This window comes from Silene latifolia, chromosome 3 (genome assembly GCF_048544455.1).
Source record: "Silene latifolia isolate original U9 population chromosome 3, ASM4854445v1, whole genome shotgun sequence".
NCBI classification, from domain to species: domain Eukaryota; kingdom Viridiplantae; phylum Streptophyta; class Magnoliopsida; order Caryophyllales; family Caryophyllaceae; genus Silene; species Silene latifolia.
In genome coordinates this window covers 33927494-33952903 of record NC_133528.1, presented here as the reverse complement: position 1 = coordinate 33952903, position 25410 = coordinate 33927494, and the positions used below count along the sequence as shown (strand labels likewise).

General features: G+C 36.9%; 1 protein-coding gene across 2 annotated transcripts in view; it reads right to left on the bottom strand.

The window, feature by feature from the left end:
- LOC141646036 (glycine-rich domain-containing protein 1-like) overlaps positions 1-23834 on the bottom strand; it is a 112496-nt gene extending 88662 nt beyond the window's left edge. Inside the window, exons 1-7 of one of the 2 annotated variants that reach the window (XM_074454133.1) lie at positions 23677-23834; positions 23325-23442; positions 22963-23217; positions 21938-22393; positions 20673-21154; positions 20326-20524; positions 19304-19863 (exon numbers count right to left, since the gene is read on the bottom strand). In XM_074454133.1, coding sequence (XP_074310234.1) covers positions 19429-19863; positions 20326-20524; positions 20673-21154; positions 21938-22393; positions 22963-23217; positions 23325-23442; positions 23677-23834 — 2103 coding nt within the window. In that variant the 3' untranslated portion in view covers positions 19304-19428. Of the gene's footprint in view, positions 1-19303; positions 19864-20325; positions 20525-20672; positions 21155-21937; positions 22394-22962; positions 23218-23324; positions 23443-23676 lie in introns of those variants that run through there. The other variant, XM_074454134.1, reaches the window with a different exon arrangement.
- Positions 23835-25410: the final 1576 nt, after the last annotated feature.

The window sequence follows — 25410 nt, the reverse complement described above, 5'->3', positions numbered from 1 at the left end:
TTTAAATGAATATGAGAATCGGTTATCGCACATACACTTGTACGGACAAGTGGGAGTTTGTTGGAGCTGTGTCCTCCAGCTAGTGCGGATAACGTCATTGCACATACACTTGTACGGACAAGTGGGAGCTTGTTGGGGTTGGTGTCCTTAACAGTTAGTGCAAGGACTCATAAATCTCTAAAAGGATCAAAGGGTATACTTTTGTATCATAATCAGTTGGTCCACGTTTATCAATAACGGTTGGCTTGCTAGATAAGTTTGACGTTATTGTCATACAGATGGCGGTGATCAACTGGTCCCTAAAAGTCACACCTATAGGATACGTTTGAGAGATGTGACGGTATGAAAATACAGTCATGTAGATGCCAAATTTTGACTAACCAGTTAGTCTGAGTTATTTGACTAATAATTAGTCAAAATGTGATGTTGAGATATTTTATTTAATACGGATTAAATAATAATGTCTAAGACGAATTAAGCTGTTAATTCGTAAAAATTAAATATAAGCGATTTATATTTGATTAATGTATATTGGATAAATTAATTATACGATATTGTCTTTGTCGGACACGTATTAATAATTCAACTAACCCGTATTATTAGTTGATGCGTTAATAACCGATAACCGATGACGATTTATAATTAAACCGTGTCATATACATTTAGCGCAGTTCGGGTCGTACCACGAGTTTAAATAAAGAGGAAATGGAAAAGCCCATTCCCTCTCACTCACTCGGTTTTGGCCGAATTAGAGGAAACAAAAGGAGAGCTCTCTCCTTCACTTCTAACCTAATTCATTTGCAAAACATTTCTAGGGTTTTAAGAAAATTGCCTCTCAAAACTCGGATCTCTCATCCAACCAAAACTCACAAAACGATCCTCTCGATATTGCAAGGCAATTGGAGGATTCATTCTAGCACAAGGGCATATCTCGGACAATCTTGGGTCCATCATTTAGGAGGAGGTCTACTTTGATCTCTCATTGCCTTATTGCACTAGGACCGAAGGTTATTCCTTGATCTTTATCGTTTCATTATGTTTTTCGTTTTATGACCATAATCACATGTAAAATTTGCGTTATAATCCTATAAAGAAAGGGTTTTATACGGATATTACCCCACATACACACCTTGAGTCCAGCTATCAGGGCCTCGTATTCACCTTCATTGTTTGTTGCTTTAATTTCACAACTAACAGTCTGAGCTATTAAATCCCCTTGTGGTTATTTTAGTACCAGTCCTAGACCAGTTCCTTTCATATTGGTTGCTCCATCTACGTGTAAGGTCCAGTCTTGGCCTGATTTTTGGGTGTTTAGTTGATTAACCTCTTTTATAAGGTCTGGTTCTAGGTTGGGACTGAAATCAGCCACAAAGTCTGCTAAAGCCTAGGATTTTATTGTTGTCCTAGGTTCAAAAGTTATGTCATAAGTGTTGGAGTAGTGTCCTCCACAATAAGTGCGTTTACATAATAAATCTCGTAAAAGGAATATCAGGGATTTATTTATTTATTTGTCAGCTGGTCATCGTTAATCGGTAATGATTGGCTGACTAGAGTTTGACATTACTGTCGTGTGACGGCGGTGATCAACTGATCCCTTTAGGTCACACCTATAGGATGACGCCCAAATAGAATAAATTAATTGTTTGTATGAGATACGAGATAATTAATTCCTTGTATTATTTGACTTTTAATTAGTCACGTAAATGTATTGTTTGATGACGGGTTACGAACTCGGGACAAGGAGATTTGTTATTTAATTATGTGATATTTAAATAATAAATTTATTAGAATTTATTAATTAATTGTTAATTAATTAATTTTATACGATATGTGTATATGTTTTGAGGTGGAATTAATTAGCTATTAAATTTTACAAGAGGTTGTAAAATTAGCTAAATGGGTTAATATTGACACATTGTATGTTGATAAAATGGTCTTATGATTACTTAATAGTTAAGTAGTCATTGGTAGTTAATTTATATTATTTAAGTGTTAAATAATCAAATTAATATTTAATTATGTCAGATAATTAAATATAAGACTTATAAGCATTTGTGGGGCAAATGTCGAAAATCGAAATGGACCCGAAGGGAACCATTTGGACAGATTTTTATACACTACTAATACACTCATTGTGAGTGGAAAAGGTAGGCATTTCCCACTAGCATTTGTATGTGAATTGTATACATTTGCATGCCTATAAAAAACTAAGTCATTCCATCATTTCTTAGGTTGGAAATTTGAAGAAAAAATGGTCTTTGTGTGCTTGTTGTGGATGGTTCATATACACCATCAAAAGACCATATTTTTCTTCTTATTTTGTTCATCCTTTTACAATAAACACATATAAAAGTAAACTAATAATATTATCAAGGCAATAATATTAATTAGTACATCAAATATACATATTACAAAGTTACTACTACTATTAACTATTTATTAATTTTAATAGTATTTTGGGCTTATCTTGGGTGCCACCTTAGGAGATTACCTATTTTGGTAATTTTGGTGTATTTGGAGGATCATCCACATTCATATAGCTCAAGAACTACAAAGGTTGGAGACCTTTGTAGTGCCCTTCCTTGCCTTATACAATGTAAGGAACTTTTGTCTTAAGATGGTTTAATACCATCTTTTATACTTTTATTTGCATGCATGTAGATTTAGACCACTTTAAATTAATTTGTAATTTTAATATCATAAGATGAGTATTAATTTGGTCTAAATAACTAACAATAAGTACTAAGTTGTACTGACCACTTTATCATTCTGCCTGAACGTTCAGGTTTTCTAAGGACATATTTGATAGGTAGATTAGTCCTAACTATTATTGGGTGACTCTCAAAGTAAGGTCTGAGTTTTGTGCAGGATATAATTAATACAAGTACATATTTTTCAAGTAATCTATACGTTGTTTCTGCATCCAGGGGACTTTTACTTACATAATAGACGGGATGTTGCTAGCCTTCAATCTCCTTGACCAGGAATCCACTTACCGCTGTCTCCCTGACTGACAGGTAGACTGTCAAGGGTTCTCCTTTGTTAAGTTTGGCCAATAATGCTGGAGTAGCCAGGTAAGTCTTCAGTTCTTGGAAGGATGTTTCATGTTCAGGCATCCATTGGAATGACTTGTTCTTCCTGAGGAGGTTATACAATGCCCTGCATCTTTCAGATGACCTGGATATGAATTTGTTCAGGGCTGTAACTCTTCCTGCCAATCTTTGGATATCTTTGACTAACTTAGGAGATTCTAACTCCAGGATGGCTTTTATTTGTTCTGAGCTGGCTTCAATCCCTCTCTTTGTCACCATGTATCCTAAGAATTTGCCTGATGACATTCCAAAGTGGTATTTGGAGGGATTGAGTTTCATATTAAATTCTTCCAGGATTTTGAAGGCTACTTCCAGGTCTTGCACATGATCTTCAGCCGTTTTTTATTTGACCACCGTGTCGTCTATGTAGACTTCCATTATGTCGCCAGTTTGGTCTTTGAACATCATATTTACCAGGCGTTGGTAGGTTGTCCATGTATTCTTCAGGCCAAAGGGCATTGCTGTAGCAATATATGCCTCTTTCCGTGATGAATTCAGTGTTTTCCTGATCAGCTGGATGCATTTTGATTTGGTTGAATCCGCTTTAGGCATCCATGAATGTCAGTAGCTCGTACCAAGTTGTAGCATCTACCATTGCATCAATGTGAAGGAGTGGGAATGGATCTTTTGGGCAGGCTTTATTAAGATCTGTGTACTCTACACAGACTCTCCATTTGCCATTCTTGTTTTGTACCATGCATGACCACATTGGCGAGCTATTCAGGGTACATTACTTCCCTAATCATTCCCATGTCTAGGAGTTTGTCCACCTCTTCATTAATGATTGTTTTGCGTTCAGGGGCAAATTTCCTTCTTTTCTGCTGTACAGGCTTGAAAGAAGTGTCAATATTGAGTTTATGGGTAATTATATTAGCATTTATATCAGTCATATCAACGTGTGACCAGGCAAAACATGTAGACTTATTTTTAAGAAAGCTTACTAGTTCTGGTCTGACATTATCAGGGACATCAGATCCCACCAGTACAAACCTGTCAGGGTACTCAGGGTTTAGTATTACTTGATCTGTTTCCATTTGAGTCTGTGCCACATAAGTGCTCCTGACAGAGTACTGTAATTGCTAGGTGAGTGACTTACCTGCCTTGGAAGGTTTTAATGATTCAGTGTAACATTCCTGGGCCGATTTCTATTCGCCTTTGATGGTTTCTATTCCCTATTTTATTGGTATTTTGACGCACTGGTGGTAAGTGGAAGGAAAGGCTCTGACATTATGGATCCAAGGACTGCCTAAGTGTAACACCCCCATTTATTTAAGAGCTTTTAGCAAGACATTCCCAAATAAATAAAGATGTCACCATCTCAGTTGCCTGAGGTAGTAAGTATAAAAGACAAACAATACCAAAGTACTTTAAGACGATATAAAATTTAAGTGCCTCAAAAGACTTATTACAAAATTCCAATGAGATAAATAATTATTAAAAAGTACGTTTAAAACAACTGCAGTGGAAATAGCATAACTAGTGCCTGAATGAATTAAGACGATCTCTAAACTCAAGTGATAATCTCGTCCCAAGCTCCCCCTTTAAAGCATCCAGCAGTTCTCACATGCTAACCTGAAATCAATCTGCTCCCTAATATTTGGTTCATCACAGGTGTTCACGAATACACAGTCAACCACGAGGTTGAGTAGGATAACTAATCAATAATAACTATACGATACGATAAAAGGCTCAACCAGGACTGTCACACACGGCGCAACCGTGACCACATCACGCGCCACAACCAACCGCACAACACAACTAACACCACACACGATGTACTGCTCAGGACCACGGCAACCCCGAAAACCACCGTGCCTGGCCTACCAAAATTATACAGGACCACGACTCTTCCACATCCTCGTGCCTGACTGACCAACTAATCTCAAAACATTGCCAATCCTCTTTCCACAATTCCAACCAAATAATAGAGAACTAACCAACAATGATATCAACATGATTATGAGACAACAATTATCACAATATGCTCAAGACAACAATTACGACGATGTGCTAAGGACAACGATTACATCAATAATCATCTTTCAATAATTCACCAATTACCAATATAGTATAGTTGAGTAGTTAACCTACCTTTTAGCAAAATCTTCTCAAACAATCAAGCAATCAAAAAGCTTCTTCAATAAATTCACCACCTAAACAAATAATTGAATTTCATATAATTATTAACTAATATTATTATAGAATTTAAGATGTAAACTACACAAAATACTCCGGCAAAAACGCCACAAATGCGCCCCACACAACCGGTTGACCCGACAGTGATCAACTCGCCGGTCAACGGTCCCCATGGCCTAGGTCTCGGTGGTCAACGGTTCAAGTCAATAGGTCAAAGTCAAGGTCAAACGTAAATAATTGATATCAGGCGATTAGATAACTTACCACAATTTAATTAGCGAAAGATGAAAACTCCTTCTTAAAGTTGTCTCACAAAAACTCTCCTCACAATTGTATTGAGTTTTTGTAGAAGAATAAATATGATGGTAAGGCATAGGGTAAGTATTTATATTAGTTGGTAGATGTAGTTGGAAGGTTCTAGGAAAGTTCTTTAATATTAAAATAATGAAAATATCTTAGAACATAGGTAACACCCAAACCACATACCACCTTCCCCTCAAACACCTCCACCCCGTCACCCATCACGGTCAAATCCGTGGTCACACACGATCCAACCCAGTCTGTCTTATTTGTTTATTTTGTTTTTCTTTTCTTTCTACGACAACAACTTATTATTATTTATTCACATCTTATAAATATAAATTATTAATTATTAATTAAAATTATAGAGTATTACAGTCTTCCCTCCCTAAAAAGAACTTCGTCTCGAAGTTCACCACACCACACTACCCGAACCAAGCAACTACATACTAAACGAAACATAAGCTTATCTATATTATTATCATAAATGACTAAAATCAATGCGGTGTGATATTCTACCCCCGAAAGAAAAAGGTTATGTCCTCGTAACCAACATACCTTACTCAAACAAATGAGGATACTTTTCCTTCATCTTAGCTTCAACTTCCCAAGTAGCCTCCTCTACATTATGATTAGATCATAAAACCTTCACTAAAGAAATCTCACTATTTCTAGTCTTTCTCACCTTCTTGTCCAAATCTCCTTAGCAACTTCATCATAAAACAAATTCTCATCCATCTCAACTGTCTCAGATGCTAACACATAAGTAGGATCACTCACATACTACCTCAACTATGAAACATGAAAAACATTATGTACTTTTGCCAAAGCTGGTGGTAGTGCAAGACGATATACCACTTCACCAATCGTGTCTAAAATCTCATAAGGTCCACTGTACTTTCAACAAAACTTTGTCTCCCACCACAAATTCAATCTCACTCCTCATTAAATCTGCATAACTCTTCTGTCGATCTTTTGCAGCTTTCATCTTCTGTCTAATCACATGTACTTGCTCAACCATCTGTTGGATCAACTCAGGTCCTAATGTCACGGCATCAGTGACGTCATCCCAACAAACTGGACTCCTATACTTCCTTCCATACAAAGCCTCAAAAGGCGCCATACCAATACTAGCATGATAACTGTTATTATAAGAAAATTCTATAAAATCCAGCCTCTCTTCCCATGAACCTCCAAACTCCAAAACACAAGCTCTTAACATATCCTCTAAAGTCTGAATAGTCCTCTCAGTCTTTCCATCTGTAGCTGGATGAAATGCAGTGCTCATTTTCAAGGTCGTACCCATACACTCCCGCAACTCTTGCCAGGACTTAGAAATAAACCTTGAATCACGATCAGAAACAATATCCTTTGGAATCCCATGTAACTTTACAATATTCTTAACATAAGCTTTAGCTAACTCACCCAAATCATATTATTGCCCTTCTGAGTGCGAGGCAAACCAACAATAAAATCCATAGAAATGCTCTCCCACTTCCATTTAGGTACATCTAAGGACTTTACTTTACCATATGGTCTCTTATGCTCACTTTTCACCCTTTGACAAACTAGACATCTCGAAACAAACTCAGCAACCTCTTTCTTCATCCCAGGCCACCAAAACGTCTTCTGAAAATCTTTATACAACTTATCTCCTCCTGGATACACAAAATATGGTATAGAATGTGCTTCTGTCAAAATCTTTCTTTTTAATTCTTCATCATCAGGTACACACCATCTCCTATCGAATCTCAAACTACCATCTATCTCCACGACAAATCGTGACGACACACCCTCTTCCACGGCAGTGCGCCACTTCTCCACCTTCTACTCTTCTTTTTGCTTCTCTCTGATCTCAGCATACAACTCAGGCTCTACAGTCAAATCTCCAACTGAATCCCCTTTCCTTATTACACAAATTCCCATTTTCTTTAATTCATCTTGCAAATTAACCCGCGACATAGCTAAACATAAAGCATGAACCGACTTTCTACTCAAAGCATCTGCTACTACATTGGCCTTCCCTTAATGGTAAACTCTCTCCATATCATAATCTCCAATCAACTCTATCCACTTCCTTTGTCCCATATTAAGCTCTTTCTGAGTATAAATATACTTAAGACTCTTATGATCAGAAAATACTTTGAAAGTAGCTCCATATAAGTAATGCCTCCACAACTTAAGCGCAAACACGGCCGCCTCTAGCTTCAGATCGTGCGTCGGATAACTTTCCTCATATGGTTTCAACTGTCTTGAAGCATAAGCTATCACTTTCCATCTTTGCATTAGCACACATCCCAATCCGTTCTTCGAAGCATCAATATACACCTCAAAATCCTTACTTCCTTCAGGTAAAGCTAAGACAGGAGTTGTGGTCAAGCGCTCCTTCAAAGTTAGAAAAGCCGTCTCACAATTCTCATCCCACTTAAACATGTTCTCCTTCCTCATCAAAGCTGTCAAAGGCTTGGCTATCTTAGAGAAATATTTCATAAACCTCCTGTAGTAGCCAGCCAACCCCAGAAAACTTCTTACATCTGCCATGTTTTTCGGTCTCTCCCAATTAGACACTGTCTCAATCTTACCTAGATCAACTCACACTCCCTCCTTTGACACCACATGACCCAGAAATGCTACCTTATCCAACCAAAACTCACACTTACTCAACTTAGCATACAAATCATTCTCCCTCAAAGTCCGTAACACAATCCTCAAATGTTTCTCATGCTCCTTTTTATCCTTAGAGTACACCAATATATCATCAATAAAGACAACGACAAACTGATCAAGGTAAGGACTAAACACTCTATTCATCAAATCCATAAATATTATAGGTGCATTAGTCAAACCAAAAGGCATAACTACAAATGCATAGTGTCCATACCTCGTCCTAAAGGTAGTATTAGGTACATCCTCTTCCTTAACTCTCAACTAATGGTATCCCGACCTCAAGTCAATCTTACAGAAAACTCCACCTCCACTCAACTGATAAAATAAATCATCAATTCGAGACAAAGGGTATCTATTCTTAATCGTTACCTTATTCAACTCCCTGTAATCTATACACAATCTCATGCTCCCATCCTTCTTTTTAACAAATAAAACTGGTGCGCCCTAGGGTGACACACTTGGCCTCACATAACCCTTATCCAGCAACTCCTCCAATTGTTTCTTCAATTTCTCCAACTCCTTATGTCCCATCCTGTAAGGTGCTTTAGAAGTAGGTCCCGTCTCTGGTTTCAACTCAATATTAAAATCCACCTCTCTCTTTAGAGGTAAACCTGGAATCCCCTCTGGGAACAGATACTGAAACTCACTCACCACTGGAATCTCATTTACGCCCTCTGTTGTCTCACGCATGTCCCTTACGTGACATAGTATCAACTCTCCTCCTTTCCTTAAACACGACTTCAAGGTAACCATTGATATAAGTCTCATTACTGAAACTCACTCACCATTGGAATTTCATTTATGCTCTTCGTTGTCTCATGCATGTCCCTTACGTGACATAGTATCAACTCTCCTCCTTTCCTTAAACACGACTTCAAGGTAACCATTGATATAAGTCTCACCTTTGGTCTTACTACAAATCCCCTATAAGACACTCTTACTACCTTCGGTCCCTTCAGAGATACTTTCTTTTGATGACAATCTATAAAAGCTCTATTTCTACTCAACCAATCTATCCCCAAAATAATCTCAAAACCACCCAATGGAAATTCTATTAAGTCCATAGAAAACAAAACTTCGCCGATAAGAATATTTACGTTTTTATATGTATGGGTACAAAATATCGACTCCCCAGAAGGTATTGTTACTTTATCTTCTATCACTACTGGGTCAACCAATCCCAACACCTTAACATGGTCACTTGATATAAATGAATGGGTCGCTCCAGAATCAAATAAAACATAAGATGGTTTAGAGTTGGTTGGAAAAGTACCCGAAACCACATGAGCATCTCCCTCAGCAGCCTCCTTCCCTATCATGAACAACTTGCCACTGTTTTTCGCACCTCCTTGCACCGTTGATGCCGACGCCCTCCCTTATTTCACAGTGCCATTCTGGTTTCCTCCATTTCCATTGCCTTGATTAGGGTTGACACGATTCTGAAAATTATTGTTATTTTTATAGCTCCTCTGATTATTCCACGATCCATTAAAACGATTGCTCCCATAGCTAGGTACTGGTGTCCTAAAACCATTATAATTTCCACCACCAAATCCTCCATTCATACTATTCCTCCTTGTAGTAGTTCTACACTCCACAATCTTATAACCAAACCTACCACACCCATAGCACTGTGGCATGTCCACACCTCTCGCTCCACTTATCACTCCACTACGGCCGAAGCCGCCCCTACTCACGGTTCCACCGGCAGAAAATGAACAGTGTTGATTGAAATTCTGCTTCTTGTTTCCTCCAGCCCCTTCACTAGTAGTCTCTGCCTTTCTCTTTTTACCCTTGTCTTTCTTCTCCACCTTCACCATGTCAGTAATTCTCTCAGCATGTCCCGCTCTTTGATACACTTCCTCTACTGTACTTGGCTCTCCAACTGCAAGTCTGTTCTTGATACTTGTAGTTAACCCTTTTCAAACCTCAAAACCAACACCTCCTCCCCATAGTTCAAGTCTGACATGTACTCAGCTAACTCCATGAATCTGTTATGATAATCTTCTATTGTCATCTCCTTCGTCATCTTAAATGCATCAAACACTGACCTCGTCCTACTCCGAACATGCTCAGGTACAAATATGCCTCTCAAGGTATCCTTAAAAGCCTTTCCATGAGACAAACAGTTCGTCACTCTCCTTCCACGCCTCCCTGATCACTGCCTTACTACGATTCCACCATACCGACCTTCCCTTTCAAGTAGTGAGCTGCTTGATCTACTTTCATCTCCTCAGGACAGTCCAACAATTCGAATAGGTTGTCAAACTCTCTGCACCAATATCCCAATAATGATGGTTCACCAAGTCCGTCGTATTTCATCGGATTATGACGAGCAATGGCAGCGCTTATCTTAGCAGAATCCATCGTCGCAATCTTCGATTTCAACGCAGCAGTCAACGCATCATTGGTTGCAAAGAGCCTATCAATCTCTTCTTGTGACATAGCTGTGGATGTAGCTCTCTTTGGTGCCATTTGGGTTCTAATAAGAATAAAGAAGAAACATAAGTTTCCGTTCTAAGGAAGTTTGTGGTATAAGGTAGAAGATAAAATTCCTGCATACAAAAGAATGTGTGATTGCTCGAGCTGGTCTTGCCCGACCAACCACTTGTAACTCACGGCACCCGTGGCATCCACGGCCTCCTCACGGCCTTCCTCACTCTTTTTTCCAAATTAATTACTCTTGATACATGTTTAGTATTTAATTCATGCAATCTTATAATTCTATGCCTAAAGGTTCAGGGCAACACATACCGCATATCTATAGACATGAAATTTTACTAAACATGTAATTCATGCATATACAGCCAATTCATATTAAGATGCAACAATTCATGATTCATATTTATCCATCTTACGCCACTGATGATGAGCCAACAAAATTTTCACGCGTAATCATGTTATGAATTAAAACAAGCTCAAAATAATTTTCAACCACTTCATAACCGTCACATAGGCCACGCGCCTATTGCCTTTCATCCGTCTCAAAATTTCTTACCTTTTGTTCTCATCCTATAAATAAAATTAGTACCTTTCGCAGCTTCACGACACAATTAGACACTTAAGGTAAAGCATCCACGCTAACTACCCTTTTCTCTCTTTAACCTTCCTCGAAGTGACCGGCTCAAAACTGAGAAGGGCCAGATAAATGACGTCTCCCTAACCTAGAAGAGGGCTTTTACACAGCTTCTAATCCGGGTTCATTTTATTAGACTCCTCTTAAGTTCATTAAATTCATTTTTTTAGGCCTTAGAACGTTCGCTCTAATACCACTTTGTAACACCCCCATTTATTTAAGAGCCTTTAGCAAGACATTCCCAAATAAATAAAGGTGTCACCATCTCAGTTGCTTGAGGTAGTAAGTATAAAAGACAAACATTACCAAAGTACTTTAAGACAATATAAAATTTAAGTGCCTCAAAAGGCTTATTACAAAATTCCAATGAGATAAATAATTATTACAAATTACGTTTAAAACAACTGTAGCGGAAATAGAATAACTAGTGTCTGAATTAATTAAGGCGGTCTCTGGACTCAAGTGATAATCTCGTCCCAAGCTCCCCCTTTAAAGCATCCAGCACGTCTCACATACTAACCTGAAATCAATCTGCTCCCCAATATTTTGTTCATCACAGTTGTTCACGAATACACAGTCAACCACGAGGTTGAGTTGGATAACTACACAACAATAACAATATGATAAGATAAGAGGCTCAACCACGACCGTCACACATGGCTCAACTGTGACCACACCACGCGCCATAACCAACAGCACAACACAACTGACACCACACACGGTGTACTGCTCAGGACCACGACAACCCCGAACACTGTCGTGCCTGGCCTACCAAAATTGTACAGGACCATGGTTCTTCCACATCCCCGTGCCTCAGCGACCAAATAATCTCAAAATATTGCCAATCCTCTTTCCACAATTCCAACCAACAATAGAGAACCAACCAACAATGATATCAACATTATTATGAGATAACAATTATCACAATATGCTCAAGACAACAATTACGACGATGTGCTCAGGACAACGATTACAGCAATAATCATCTTTCAATAATTCACCAATTACCAATATAGTATAGTTGAGTAGTTAACCTACCTTTTAGCAAAATCTTCTCAAACAATCAAATAATCAAAAAGCTTCTGCAACAAATTCACCACTTAAACAAATAATTGATTTTCATATAATTATTAACTAATCTTATTAATAAATTTAATATTTAAACTACACAAAACAATCCCACAAAAACACCACAAACACGCCCCACACAACCGGTTGACCCGACGGCGGTCAACCCACCGGTCAATGGTCCACACGGCCAAGGTCTCGATGGTCAATGGCTCAAGTCAACGGGCCAAAGTCAAGGTCAAACGTAAATAATTGATATGAGGCGATTAGATAACTTACCACAATTTAATTAGCGAAAGATGAAAACTCCATCTTAAAGTTATCTCACAAAAGCTCTCCTCACAATTGTATTGAGTTTTTGTAGAAGAATAAATATGATGGTAAGGCATAGGGTAAGTATTTATATTAGGTTGTAGATGTAGTTGGAAGGTTCTAGGAAAATGTTTTTAATAATAAAATAATGAAAATATCTTAGAACATAGGTAACGCCCAAACCACATACCACCTTCCCCTCAAACACCTCTAACCTGTCACCCATCACGGTCCAACCCGTGGTCACACACGGTCCAACCCAGTCCGTCTTATTTGTTTATTTTGTTTTTCTTTTCTTTTTACGACAACAACTTATTATTATTTATTCACTTATTATAAATATAAATTATTAATTATTTAAAAATACGGAGTATTACACTAAGATTGCGTTGTAGGATGAGAGGCAATCTTAGACTCCAAATATTTCATATGTTGAGATATGAAGGTCCTCATTTGACTTCTTTATGATCTCCCCTAGAGTGTTCTTGGATTCACCACCGAATCCTACCAAGACATTTGATTTCTTTATGATCTGGTCCTCATTGATCTTCATGGCTTTCAGGACATCAAGCATGATTAGGTTGACTGAACTGTCACTATCTACTAGGATCCTGAGGACACGTGCAGTGCCAATTTTCATAGTAATGAACGGGCCATCATGATGGATGTCTGAGATTCCATGCATATCAGTATCATCAAAAGTAATTTGAGGTAAATTTCTGGGTTTAAAAGAAGGTTTCATTTTAGACTCCCTGGCTATTTTCTTTGCAGCTGAGCTAGTCAGGCCACAAATCTCAGATCCTTTATTGATGAATTTGACTTCATAGAATGGTGTTGCTGAGGGCAGATCACGTTGTGGCCTTTCCTGATCCTTCCTTGATCCATTGTCATCCTTGTTCTTTGACGGCATTATATCCTTCAGGTAACCTTTTTTTAGCAGGTAAGCCACTTGTCTGCATAGACCCAAGCATTCCTCCATGGTGTGTCATATGTCCATGTAAAACTCGCACCATCTTGTTGTGTCTTTCCTGGAGTATGGATTGTCTGTCTTTTTGGGCCACTTGACAATATCTGCCATATTGTCAAGCCTTTTGATGAGTCCCGCAGTATCAACGGAGAAGTTATATTCCTGAATAGTGGTGGATAAGTATAAGAGTTACCTCGTTGCTCATGAGCATAGTTGACTTCTGATCTGTCAGTTCTGGTGTAGGGAGATGGCCTAGAACTGCTTCCCTTGTGATTAGAGCTTTTTCTGCTAGATCTTTCGTATCCTGAAACACTGTTTGTGGTTTCTACTTTGAAGCTTTTATCTTCTTCTAGCCTGATGTAGCCAAGTGCCTTTTGTCTGGACGTCTTTAAAAGTTAGGCAAGGTTTCATGGTCAACTCGTCATAGAAATCGCTGTCCAATGGTAGCCCCTACCCGAATGCTTCCGCAGCTGTTCTAGCTGTTACAGCTGTTCCAACATCACATCTAGTGATTGAAACTTTCTCTTTGTTGAATTTGGTCAGGAATGCTCAGGTTGTTTCGTCAGGCTTTTGTTTGATTATATACAGGTCACTGGATCTCTTCTCGAGCTCCCTGCTGCTGGCAAACTGATGGTTGAATGCGTTTATCAGGACTACAAAGGACTTAATGCTCCCAATTGGTAGGTTTATGTACCATTGAAGGGCATGTCCGCTCAGGGTTGTTCAAAAGCCTTTGCACATACACACTTGTCGTAACTCACTGGGTATAGAGGCTGCCAACATTGTCTGTTTGTAGTAGGCTACATGATTTTGAGGATCAACGGTTCCATCATAGGTCCTCATTGTTGGTACCACAAACTTTTTAGATAGATCTATCTTGGCTATCTCGTCCACAAAGGGAGAGTCAACATAGCTTTCAGGGTTAGCTTCCTTGATGCTTGTGGGTATTCCAGGGATCTTCTCAAATTTCTCATGGAGTTTCTGAATCTCCTGGACCATGGCCATCATTATGGCTACATTGGTTTGATCTGGGCTAGTCTCTTCATTTGGGGTTTCTTCTGAGTCTGAATCAAGATCTCCTGCTTTGGTTTTTGATGAAGTTGGAGTACCAAAGTTGGAGAAATCAATATTCCTGATAATTGAAGAAAATGGTGTTCCAGGCTGGATCTTCAATTTTGACCCTGAGGCTTTATCCTCCAGCTTTTGCTTCAGGTTGGATTCTGATTCTTTTAGTTTTTGGACTTCTGCTTCAGCCTGGGTCACTTTTTACTTTAGTTGTTCCATTTCCAGTAGTTGTTGCTTGGCGGCAGCCAGTTGTCGTTCTACACTGTATCCAGTCATTTTTTGAAAGAGTTTTTGTTTTGTTTGGGATTGGGTTTTGATTATTTTTGAGCTAGATGCCCTCACGGTGGGCGCCAATTATTTTAGCAAGATTTTACACGGAAGTAATGTCTTGACAGGGGATTATTTTACAGGGTGATCTAACTCAATTAACAATGCCTGACTAGTACGGTAAATAAGTAAAGAATAAACAATAAAATGAAAGGCAAAGATTTGTACGTGGAAAACCCTGGGAATAAGGAAAAGAAACCACGGGCACCAAACCAAGAGGGATTGTTACTATTGTTTTCCGTATCCTGACGGGGAATCAGTGCGTCAGGCTATTTATAAGTATGAATGCTAGTAGAATTGTTTAGAATGTATACAACAAAATATGAGTAAGTGAGTGAATAGATGATGATCCTTTTTCTTCTTCCCCTTTGCTATTTATAGTAGCTTCTTTTAGTCTCCAACGGCTCTTCCAACGTTCATAAGAACGTTACTAGATAATAGGCCTTATGCCTTATTTACCCGGAGGTGGGTAGTTGACTTCACAACCTTCCGTCCTTATCTTTTGCTTGGTTGACTGCTTCATAATTGTTGTAGAGTTTGTTGAATAGATCTCCCATGAAATAAGGAACTACTTTGTTTCACTTTGACAGTTGCCTGACGCATTAAAGTGATGCCCAGTATATAGTTGATGTATATCCCTTCAGGTCTGGCCTGATAAGATGGCCTGACCTGCCTTTCCCTCCTAGCTGGCGCCTGTCTGAGTGAAATATGCTTTGTGCTGGGTTGCGCCTGTCTGAGTGAAATATGCCTGACATTTGCCTGATCAGGCAGGACAAATCTTGGCCCAACAAATATAATCCAATAACTTCCAATCAAAGATAACATACCAACAATTAATCATAAGCAATTAATCAATTACACAGCCAACTCAATAGGGAAACCCTACCTTATTCGCAATCAAATCAACCACAGCAATCAATCAGAAGGGCTCCTCTATGAACTCGTCACCTATAACTACATCATACAATCAAAATCAACCCTAAACTCCCCAATAAAACCGATTAGGTTAATCAATAACAACATGACAATAATAACAAAAGTACGATGCTTACCGATGAAATCGACACGAACGAAAGATGTAAAAACCTTCAATCTAGCCCTAGCAGTGATTAGAATAGTTGGAGAAGTTATACGTAGTTTAGGTTTTAAAAGAATAATGATTAAGAAACTGTTAACACGCCTTTATATACTTTTCCAACTATTTTAATCAAAATCGCGGATTTTAACCCGTCAGGCCGGTTACTGGACCGAGTACGCGATGTACTCGACCGAGTACCAATATGCTCGGTCGAGTACTGATGTTCCAGAACCCAACCTAAGCACACCCGACAGCCTACTCGGCCGAGTAAGCCCTACTCGACCGAGTTCCCTATGGTCAGAAACCTGTGGTATTACAGTACTCCCTCTCGACATCGACATCAGGGCACCTCCTCGTCCAGATCTATAGAGCGCCTACAAATTGAAACACGCAAACAAAATCTCTCAAGATACTTGTCCGTGGACTCATTTCTCAAGGAATATATAGGGAAAGCAACAGGAGTAGGTGAACCGCATTAAGCCGCGATTTGGTGCCACAACATTTGAAGCGATAAAGCCCTCCAATTTTTGCCTAAATAAAAGGACCGTGTTAACCTACCACTGCAAAGGGAACAAACACTCGAGCGCCTGTAGGAGGGTGTCTAGGGCAAATAGATGGGCATGATAAGTCGACCCAACCAACATGCCAAAGACAGGTCACACGGGTTTAAATGCTTTCCAAGTCATACACAAGGTACTTCTAAACCACTATAAATAGCCTCCTTGGATGCCTTTTAAAGAAAGGAACTTACATAGAGACACAAAGATCCATGCCTTTTAAAGAAACGCTAACTTGATTGTTTTAACCTGAAACAGGAAGAATCTGTTACTAATAATTATGGAAGAAATTATTTTCAATGGAGATATAATTTTATATGGTAACAAATTTTGAGATTGGTTGTATTATTTTAGAATTCTCATTCGCTAGATTGTCATGACACGATTTCTTCCCACTAAGCCAATTAGATTTAACTCCATATTCGTTCTCATCACTATTCCGGCCACATATAACTCGTTCTGTATACCACGATTACCACTATCGAGCCAAGTTCTAAATGTCCGCATAAGGGAGGGCGGGGACTAGGAAATGAGTTTTCGAGCTTGGTGTTCGTCGCATCGGAATTCAAAGCCTACTCGTCCCTATATTGTCCTATTCATTATGACATTTTGTCGTGGATGTTATTATATACCATAATGTAATGTAATTGCCGTAAATTTAAGCGAGAAAACTTTCCAACATTGACGTTAATGGTTAGGTTGATTGTACGAAAATGTTTGTCATGCTTTGGTGATTTTAAGGGCAAGGTGGTGATAAGCGGTTAAGTGATTGATGATGATGGTGGACGAGTGGAGGTGCATTGGTTATGGAGGGATATTTTTAAAATTAAAAATAGGGGTATTAATTAATTAAGGTAATATATGTGTTGAGATATCGGGCGAGTCGCAATCTTTTTGTTATAGAAGTAATATGTATTTTTTTTTAAAAAAAGATTTCATGTCATGTTTCACAATCGTCACATGTCATCACATTACTTGCAATGTATAGAAAGTCTTATAAACCGTGTGTAACCGTAACTTTTTCGAATCTCCACTACCAAAGCAAAAAGAAAAAAAAACCTCTTAAAAATTCTCTTATAAATCTAATTTAATATGAAATAAAGTAGATTTAAATGATAAAAAGTGTAATAGAAGATCAATTAGGCACGATTTTAAGATTTAGATGATTTTTTTTTTTTTTTTGCGGTAAGACAGCATTCGAGCAAGGAGTGTAGATATAAGGTGGATTACTTTCACCATCGAACCCGAGTTGTTCAAGCTAATGTTAATTTAAAGAAAAGATCTTCAATTTATATGGAGCATTCATCTTTTTTTTTTTTTTTTTTCGGATACACCAAGAATGATGCAGTGTCTAAAAGGGCTAAGAGAAAAGAGGCTCACCTGTTCCAATTCGATGACCATTATCATCTTCTCCTTAAGAAATGTTGTCTTTCTGTTTCGGTTAAATACCCTTGTACTTTTAATTCGAGTACCTACCTTTCTAATAGTCTAAGAAACTCAAGTACTCCTATATTTGTATCGTAACTTAATTTCTTTTAATTACAGTTCATCGTTGAAAATGTTATATATTAAAATTCTTAGTTTCTTACCGTCTGATTAACTTTTGCCTTTGAACTTTGTTTGATATACAAGCAGCAACATACCGAGGAGCTGGCTCGGGTAAGAAGAAGGTAGGGCGGCTCAGCAGGGAGCTAGAGGCCTAGGACGTCGAGTTTGATCACATAGAGGTCGAGATTGCTTGTAGAGATGAGAAGATCACCACTATAACAGTCTGACCCAACACCCTCGTAACTTACCCCACTTAAAGATTGATTTTACCTTTGAGTCGCTTTTTCCTTACTTAACTCCAAAAGTATAAGATTTTGTTATTAAATGGTTATGATACAAGCTAATTGGTTTTGAGTTGTAATGCTACCAACCTATTGTAGGTGGGTAGAATCTCTTATAAGCATATCACAAGCTCCTTATTCTTCAAATCTTATGAGGTGTTGCAAGTTACAACCGCTTGTCATGTTAGTTAGAGGATACAAAACATTTGAGTCGATCATGTCTCTAAAAATTTTAGCTTGAAAAGAATATGAATTTAGAAAAAAGAAAAAAAAAGGTAGAAAATACTTAAGATAATAATAAATGGAAAAATGATGAGCTTTGATTCACTGTTTTGACTAGATTTTTCTGCACTTTATTCATTTCTCATCATGCTCTAACCAAACATATCGATGTAAGCTATCATTTTCTACTGGATGCCGTAGAGAATGATTATATTTCTCTTATGAAGGTACATACGAATGAGAACTCAGCCGATAAGTAAATTATTGATGTGATAGGTGATATGTTCCAACATTGTTTCAAATTAAACTACTTAATACATTAACAGGTTGAGTAATATGGATGAACTAAGAATGGCTTTATCTTGGTTATAGGTTACTTATGCAACCAAGTCTACGGTACATCGAACTAAAAAGGCGTGTGTTGTTTATACAAAATTCGAAAGTTATTTTGAATGAGGTGGATAACTTCGGCAAAAAGTGAACATTTAGCTTATGCTAAACTCGTATGGTTTATATTTTTGGTTAGTTTAGATCACTAATTTAATATCAAGTATGTAGCTAAAAATTCTTTTTGGACGTTTCACAAACATAAGAAAAAAAAAAAGACTTTGCGAAAATGTTATTTATTATCATCAATCATTATTTCTTCCTAGACATGTTCATATAACTTATTGTCCATACTACATAATCTCATGCTCAAGTTTAGTCCACTTATATTTCATATTAAAAATATTAGAAGCCCACAATCCCGCTGCGGCCCCAGCACCCCGCGCAAATTGCTGCCGCCTCCACCTTGCCGATGTCACCACTGGTCCAATTTTCACCAGCTTCCGTTAATTCTTCATCCATCTTGTCAACGCATTCGCCCGCACAAAGTGCCGCTACTTCCACCTTTTCTTTATTTTTCTTTCGGGCATCACTAAAATAACTATTCTTCTCATCGTTTGTTAGTGTATCACACAATATGAATGTCATTGCAATGCCCGGTAGGACTATCCATTCATTTGTTGCCTCGATCGTTCCAGACTTTGTGTCGATTAGTGCTACCGCCTTTCCATAAGGACTCTCGAAAGAAAATTCGACAACAGTCATAAATTCTTGTTCGGATATTTTGTTACTGTTGTTATTGAATTCATACTCTAGTCTTCTCCCAGGAAATAGCTTCACCTGTGTAATTATTAATTGCTTTAATAATTGAGTATTTGTTACTTCAATTTGTTAAATCACTACGTCGACCCGCCCATGACTTGGCCCTCCTAAGATAACTAAACAGACTTATACTCACGCAAGACTATTTGGAAAATGGTCTCACATAAAACTGACCAAAATTAAATTAACTTGAAATAACATAATTAAATAACTATTAGTCTAGCACAAAAACCCTTAATAATAACAACTAGAAACGATCAAAAACTGATGTACATTTATCTAGGTTATAACCATTGATTAGATAACCGCAAATCTTATTTTGGAATAACCGAACCATAATTACCCGACCCCAAATGACCATTTTACCTAGTCTAATTCTAAGAACCAACGAAATTTATTGAAGAACGTCAGGTTAATATTTGAGCATGATTTGTCATGTATCATACGCTAAAGAGCAAACAAAGTAACAAAATAAATTACCATCTTATCACCAACTAGCTCGAAGAGAGACTCGTCATTTTCATAATTAAATTGAAGCTTGAAGGATCCATGGGTACCCTTTATAAACCAATAATTTCCATTAAATTCCACCAGGGTGTGCTTTTCGCCTGAGTTTGTGACACAATACACTTCTTTCCCGAAAGGAGAGGTGCAGTTTGGTGCATCATGTGCTATATTCCTGAACCACAATCGCGTTGAAGAATGATAAATAGTTCATATATTTTTCGAAATACTTGTTGGACAAGCAAATTATTAAAATTTGTATATCTTAGTTAATGTATAGTCTTCCTTCAAAAATATCATCAACAAAGAAAGCTCAAGTTAACCTTGTTTGAAGACTGAACACTTTTTTTCCATCATAATCCATTACATGGGCCTGGACCCCAGCACGTTCCAACTGAAATAATTGAGGCGCCGGAGCTGGAGGAGTAAATGAAATGGAAACTTGGAGAGATACTGGTTTACTAATTTCGATGCTAGATACAAGATCAACCAAGAGCCATTTATTTGTCGCAAGTCGAGATTGAGTTAACAACATTTCTTCTAAAGAAAGAGAGCAAGAACCAAGGACCTTAATTAATTTTGTCTTTGTTTCATTCGAAGGTGAATGACACATGAGTTCGAAGAGGAACTCCCCCTTTGGTTCACATTGAAAAAGAGAAACTTGTTTATCTTTATAAATGGATGATATGCCTAACGATCTCTTGGAGTTAAGAAACTTATCAGGGTTTTTCTTGCTAAATGCAACAACGAGATTTTCTTTATACTCTTCAGGTAAGTTTTTGATATCTACGAACTCCAAAAGAACCTGTTGAATAAAAACCACGACTTACTATATTATAGTACAACATACATGAACTACAATTTTAAAGATTCACATGACGTAAAAATCATAGAAGCACGTGGAACGAATGACTTATCTAACCTTTCGCAACATAAAATGATAACTGAAATCTCAAAGATCTTACATAACTCATCATTTAGTCTATAATAATAATAATAATAATAGTAGTAGTAGTAGTAGTAGTAGTAGTAGTAGTAAGACTAGTAATAATACTAATAATAGTAGTAGTAGTAATAATAAGACAACAAATTATATGGAAAACACAAGTATACTATTAAAATTTTGGATGGTTTATTCGAGTTGGATAATTAAAAATATGGCCGTCTCATGTGCGTTGTTTATCGACTTATTTTAAATATGGGTCAACCAATATTTAGACCAGTTCTTTTCCGAGCTTTTGCTCTTAGTAGCTCATCAAAGGTTTGAGTACGGTCGATGTAAATCAAGTTAGTTTTACAAGATATATGTACATGTACTCTCTACACCTTTTTTATGTTATCTTACCTCTCTAAAGACTATCTTTAAATTTAGTTATTAATTGTTGCCCACAATACCCTTGCATTTTGTCATGGATGTCATAAACTTTTACTTTTTTATTATTGTTAGCAATGTCATAAAAATTTTACCTTTTATTATTACTCCTATATTAAAAAAAGTAACTATTTTGGATTAAATAAGGGATAGTAAGGCACCATAAGTTAAATAAAGGAAATATAGAAATAACATATTGTCAGAATATCAAACTACCTCCACCGTTTTCAAAGCTGGAATGTGAATTTGCTGGCCACACTTTTCGAATGTATTGAAATCATTGAGCTCGGCATTGACTTTGTATGGTATTTGTGTGACAGGACTAGGGTCATTTCCCCTGTGCGTAGCACCAGCCTTCCAATAGCTGAACCCAAATGTATCTTCCCATTGCCTTGTAGTTTCAAATTGTCCTTTATCTAGTTTCCCCCCTTTTGTTCTATCGGAAACAGTGTCATCATGGTGTACTATACTTCCTACTAATTTACCCATGTCTTTAGAGTAAGCTTCTGGATACAGTTGGTGTGTGTGCCACATCAAATCGACATCATAAGTAGGGACGCACAATTGCTCTAAGCTCATTTTCCTGTTTATTCTAATGAGATGAAGAAATCCTTTATATCTAGCCGCTGCTTCTCTAAGAAATAGCTCATCCATCATGTGTGGTCTGCATACCTGTCAAAGAAAACAACTATATGATTTATGGATCTTCTTGCAAACAAGTCACTTGGGTCAAGTACGACTTCTGAGTCGGGTTTTTTCGGGTTCGATATTATGTCTTAGGTACCAAGTCGAGGAGTTTACATTTGAGATTATCTTATTGTCGGATAACTAAAATACGAGTCCGCAATGATCAGACCAATTTTTCTTAAGCACTTATGGGTCAATTCAAGTGTGTAAGATACCATTCTTGGTTTAACTATTAAAACATTGTGAATTAACTCAATGTTTCTTAACAGTCTTTCAAAAAAAAAAGTTCAAGTAATGTTTATCACGGGCTTGTTTTTTCAAAATGTTTTGGGTAGAAAAACTTAATTGTAACCCATTTAGGATTTTTGTTTTCATCATTTTTGGGCTATTTTCAATTAATAGTCATTTCAACTACATAGTAGACTAGGTTAATTTTGACCCGTTTCATATTCTGGTTTTTTTCGTAGCATAGTAACAACCTACTAAATCTAGCATATGCTTATGATTTAATTAAAAAAACTCATATGTTAATCAAACTCAAGAATTTTCATTACCTGAAAAGCAAAAGAGGCTTGTCTTTTAACAGCGGAAACCAGATCATAACTGGTAAACTTTTCGGTTAAGGACTTTTTTTGCAATGTATCCTCCACAAAGGGTGTACTCAAGTCAAGCTCATAAGGCTCTTCGGGGTAAAGTTTATTCCATATCCCCTTAGTTGCGGCTGTTGATGGGGCTTCCACAGATGATATGATGTTATGATTGCCAAGGATTCTTCCAAACAACTTCTCACAATCGATTTTGTATCGTATCTATTTTATCAAAACATGTCATAAATGTAAAAACATATGGATTCACAAGAAATAAACCCTTTATCTGAAATGAATGTAAAAACAAAATCATTAGTCCATATTCATACCGGATTTAGCCTGTGGCAGTGCCATATCCATTCACAATCAAGAGGAACAACCAAAGAGCCTTCAACAAGAGGGTTCTTCAAATGTTTGGCAAGTAAAGGAATCCATAAAGCATTATACCTGAAATTAAAGATGCAACATCTTGCTGTCAAAGGATTGGCAACTAACAATAACACAGTAGATTTATCGTGATATAAACTCAAATTCAGTTGAAATATGATTTAAGGAAAGAAAGAAACACCCATAAACCGATGCTAATATAATGCTATAATAGGAATACGATCGAGTAAAAACAAATGTGAACTCTAATATCGCATGCTTGTCTATATATATACACATATGCATGTAGTTCACCTGTAAATAACCCGTTCTAAAGCATGACCTTCATATAAGAAGCGATTACGGTCAACGACGGCTACAAATTTCAAAAGCTTTTTAGCAGTCTCGACAAGATCAACGCTTACAGTTATCTTTTGTGCTTCAGCCCACTCTTGTTCGTTTTGCAATGCCATCTTTAGAGGAAACACAATTGTTAGAGCCAAGATTAAAATTTACTGCTACGATTTGTTGAAAATAGAGTTAGCTACTTCTACGGAATCAAGTTGTGTTAATGCCACACAAAAGTTTCTATCACTTCTACATCAATTTTTAAATATATAGTAAAATAGACACCTTATTAAACTAACCATGTTGCTTATGTGTAGGACCAGTTGATAGAAATTTTTCAACACAATTTTAGGTATACAGTTTAATTATATTCTAAAACAAATTCTTCTTTAGGAGTAATATAATTTATTTATATCGTACTCAAGATAAGCTATTTAATAAAGATATCATATCGCAAAAATATTTACAGTTGTCATTTATATTTGGTTGAAAAAGTTTCCTAATAAGTAGTCCATCAATGACTTTGTTAAGATATTACTTATAACTTTAAGTAAAATGGGTATCAGAAGTAATATAACACGGTTACGAATGATGTAATATGATTCACCAATAAAAGTGATCATAGACAACAACAAAACACTACACGCTCATAATAAAAAAAACGAATAAAACACTCAATATGACTCTTGATCAACAATAAACGTATCACAAAAATGGCATAAAAGGGGTACTAAAAACGTGGTTTCATGTATTTGGTTAACCTCTCATCTCGAACAATAATTAGTATGCAAGAGAACTTAATTAATATGCAAGTCTCCATCTCAATTGCAAAAGCATGAAAATAAAGATTATAATTTACAACACTAATATAATCATGCATCATACTAATAAAAAATATTAATGCAAGAAAGATTTGTTACTTGCAATGATTACTAACATGATTAAAAGTACTTAAATATCCCACTTACAATGATGATTAAATTGCTCTTTTCTTTAAACTGTTGTTTATCAAATGATGTTGTGAGTTTGTGGCTTTTACTGAACTATATGGCTATCTTTATATAGGTTGATAAAAGTGTACAATTATGGACAAAAACCCTCACGTTATCCTCTTTTTCTTGAAAAGGAAATTTGTTAATGCACAAGATATTGATAATTTATTTTAAGAAAAATATCATCTACTAGAGGAGGAGGATATGCTTTTGTCGTTTTGTCAAATCAAAAATTTATTTTGTTCTATTTTCATTCATAATTGAGAAATTACATACCTGTATCTTATATTGCCTCCGTCCCGGTCATTTGTTTACCTATTCCACTTCGGAGTGTCTCAATTAATTGTTTAATTTCTATTTTGGGAATGCATTTGATGACAATTTGATCGTATACACTCCATTTGATCCACTTGTCATCTAATAATTGATCATTTTCTCTTTTCTTTGTCTTTGTGCCAATACCAAAGTTAAACAGAGACTAGGACGTAGGGAGTACAATCTACTTTTCAATTTGTTTACAAGAATTTCAAATTCGTGTACAAATTTGTGCGATAACATTTATAAAAAAAAAACGGAAAATTCACGATGTACCCTCGAATTTTGCTATTTTGTACGTGATACCCAACTTTTTAAGTTTGTGCACATAATATCCTTGTGATTTGATTTTCAAGCACAACACGCCCTTTTTATCATTCTTAAAATTTTCAAT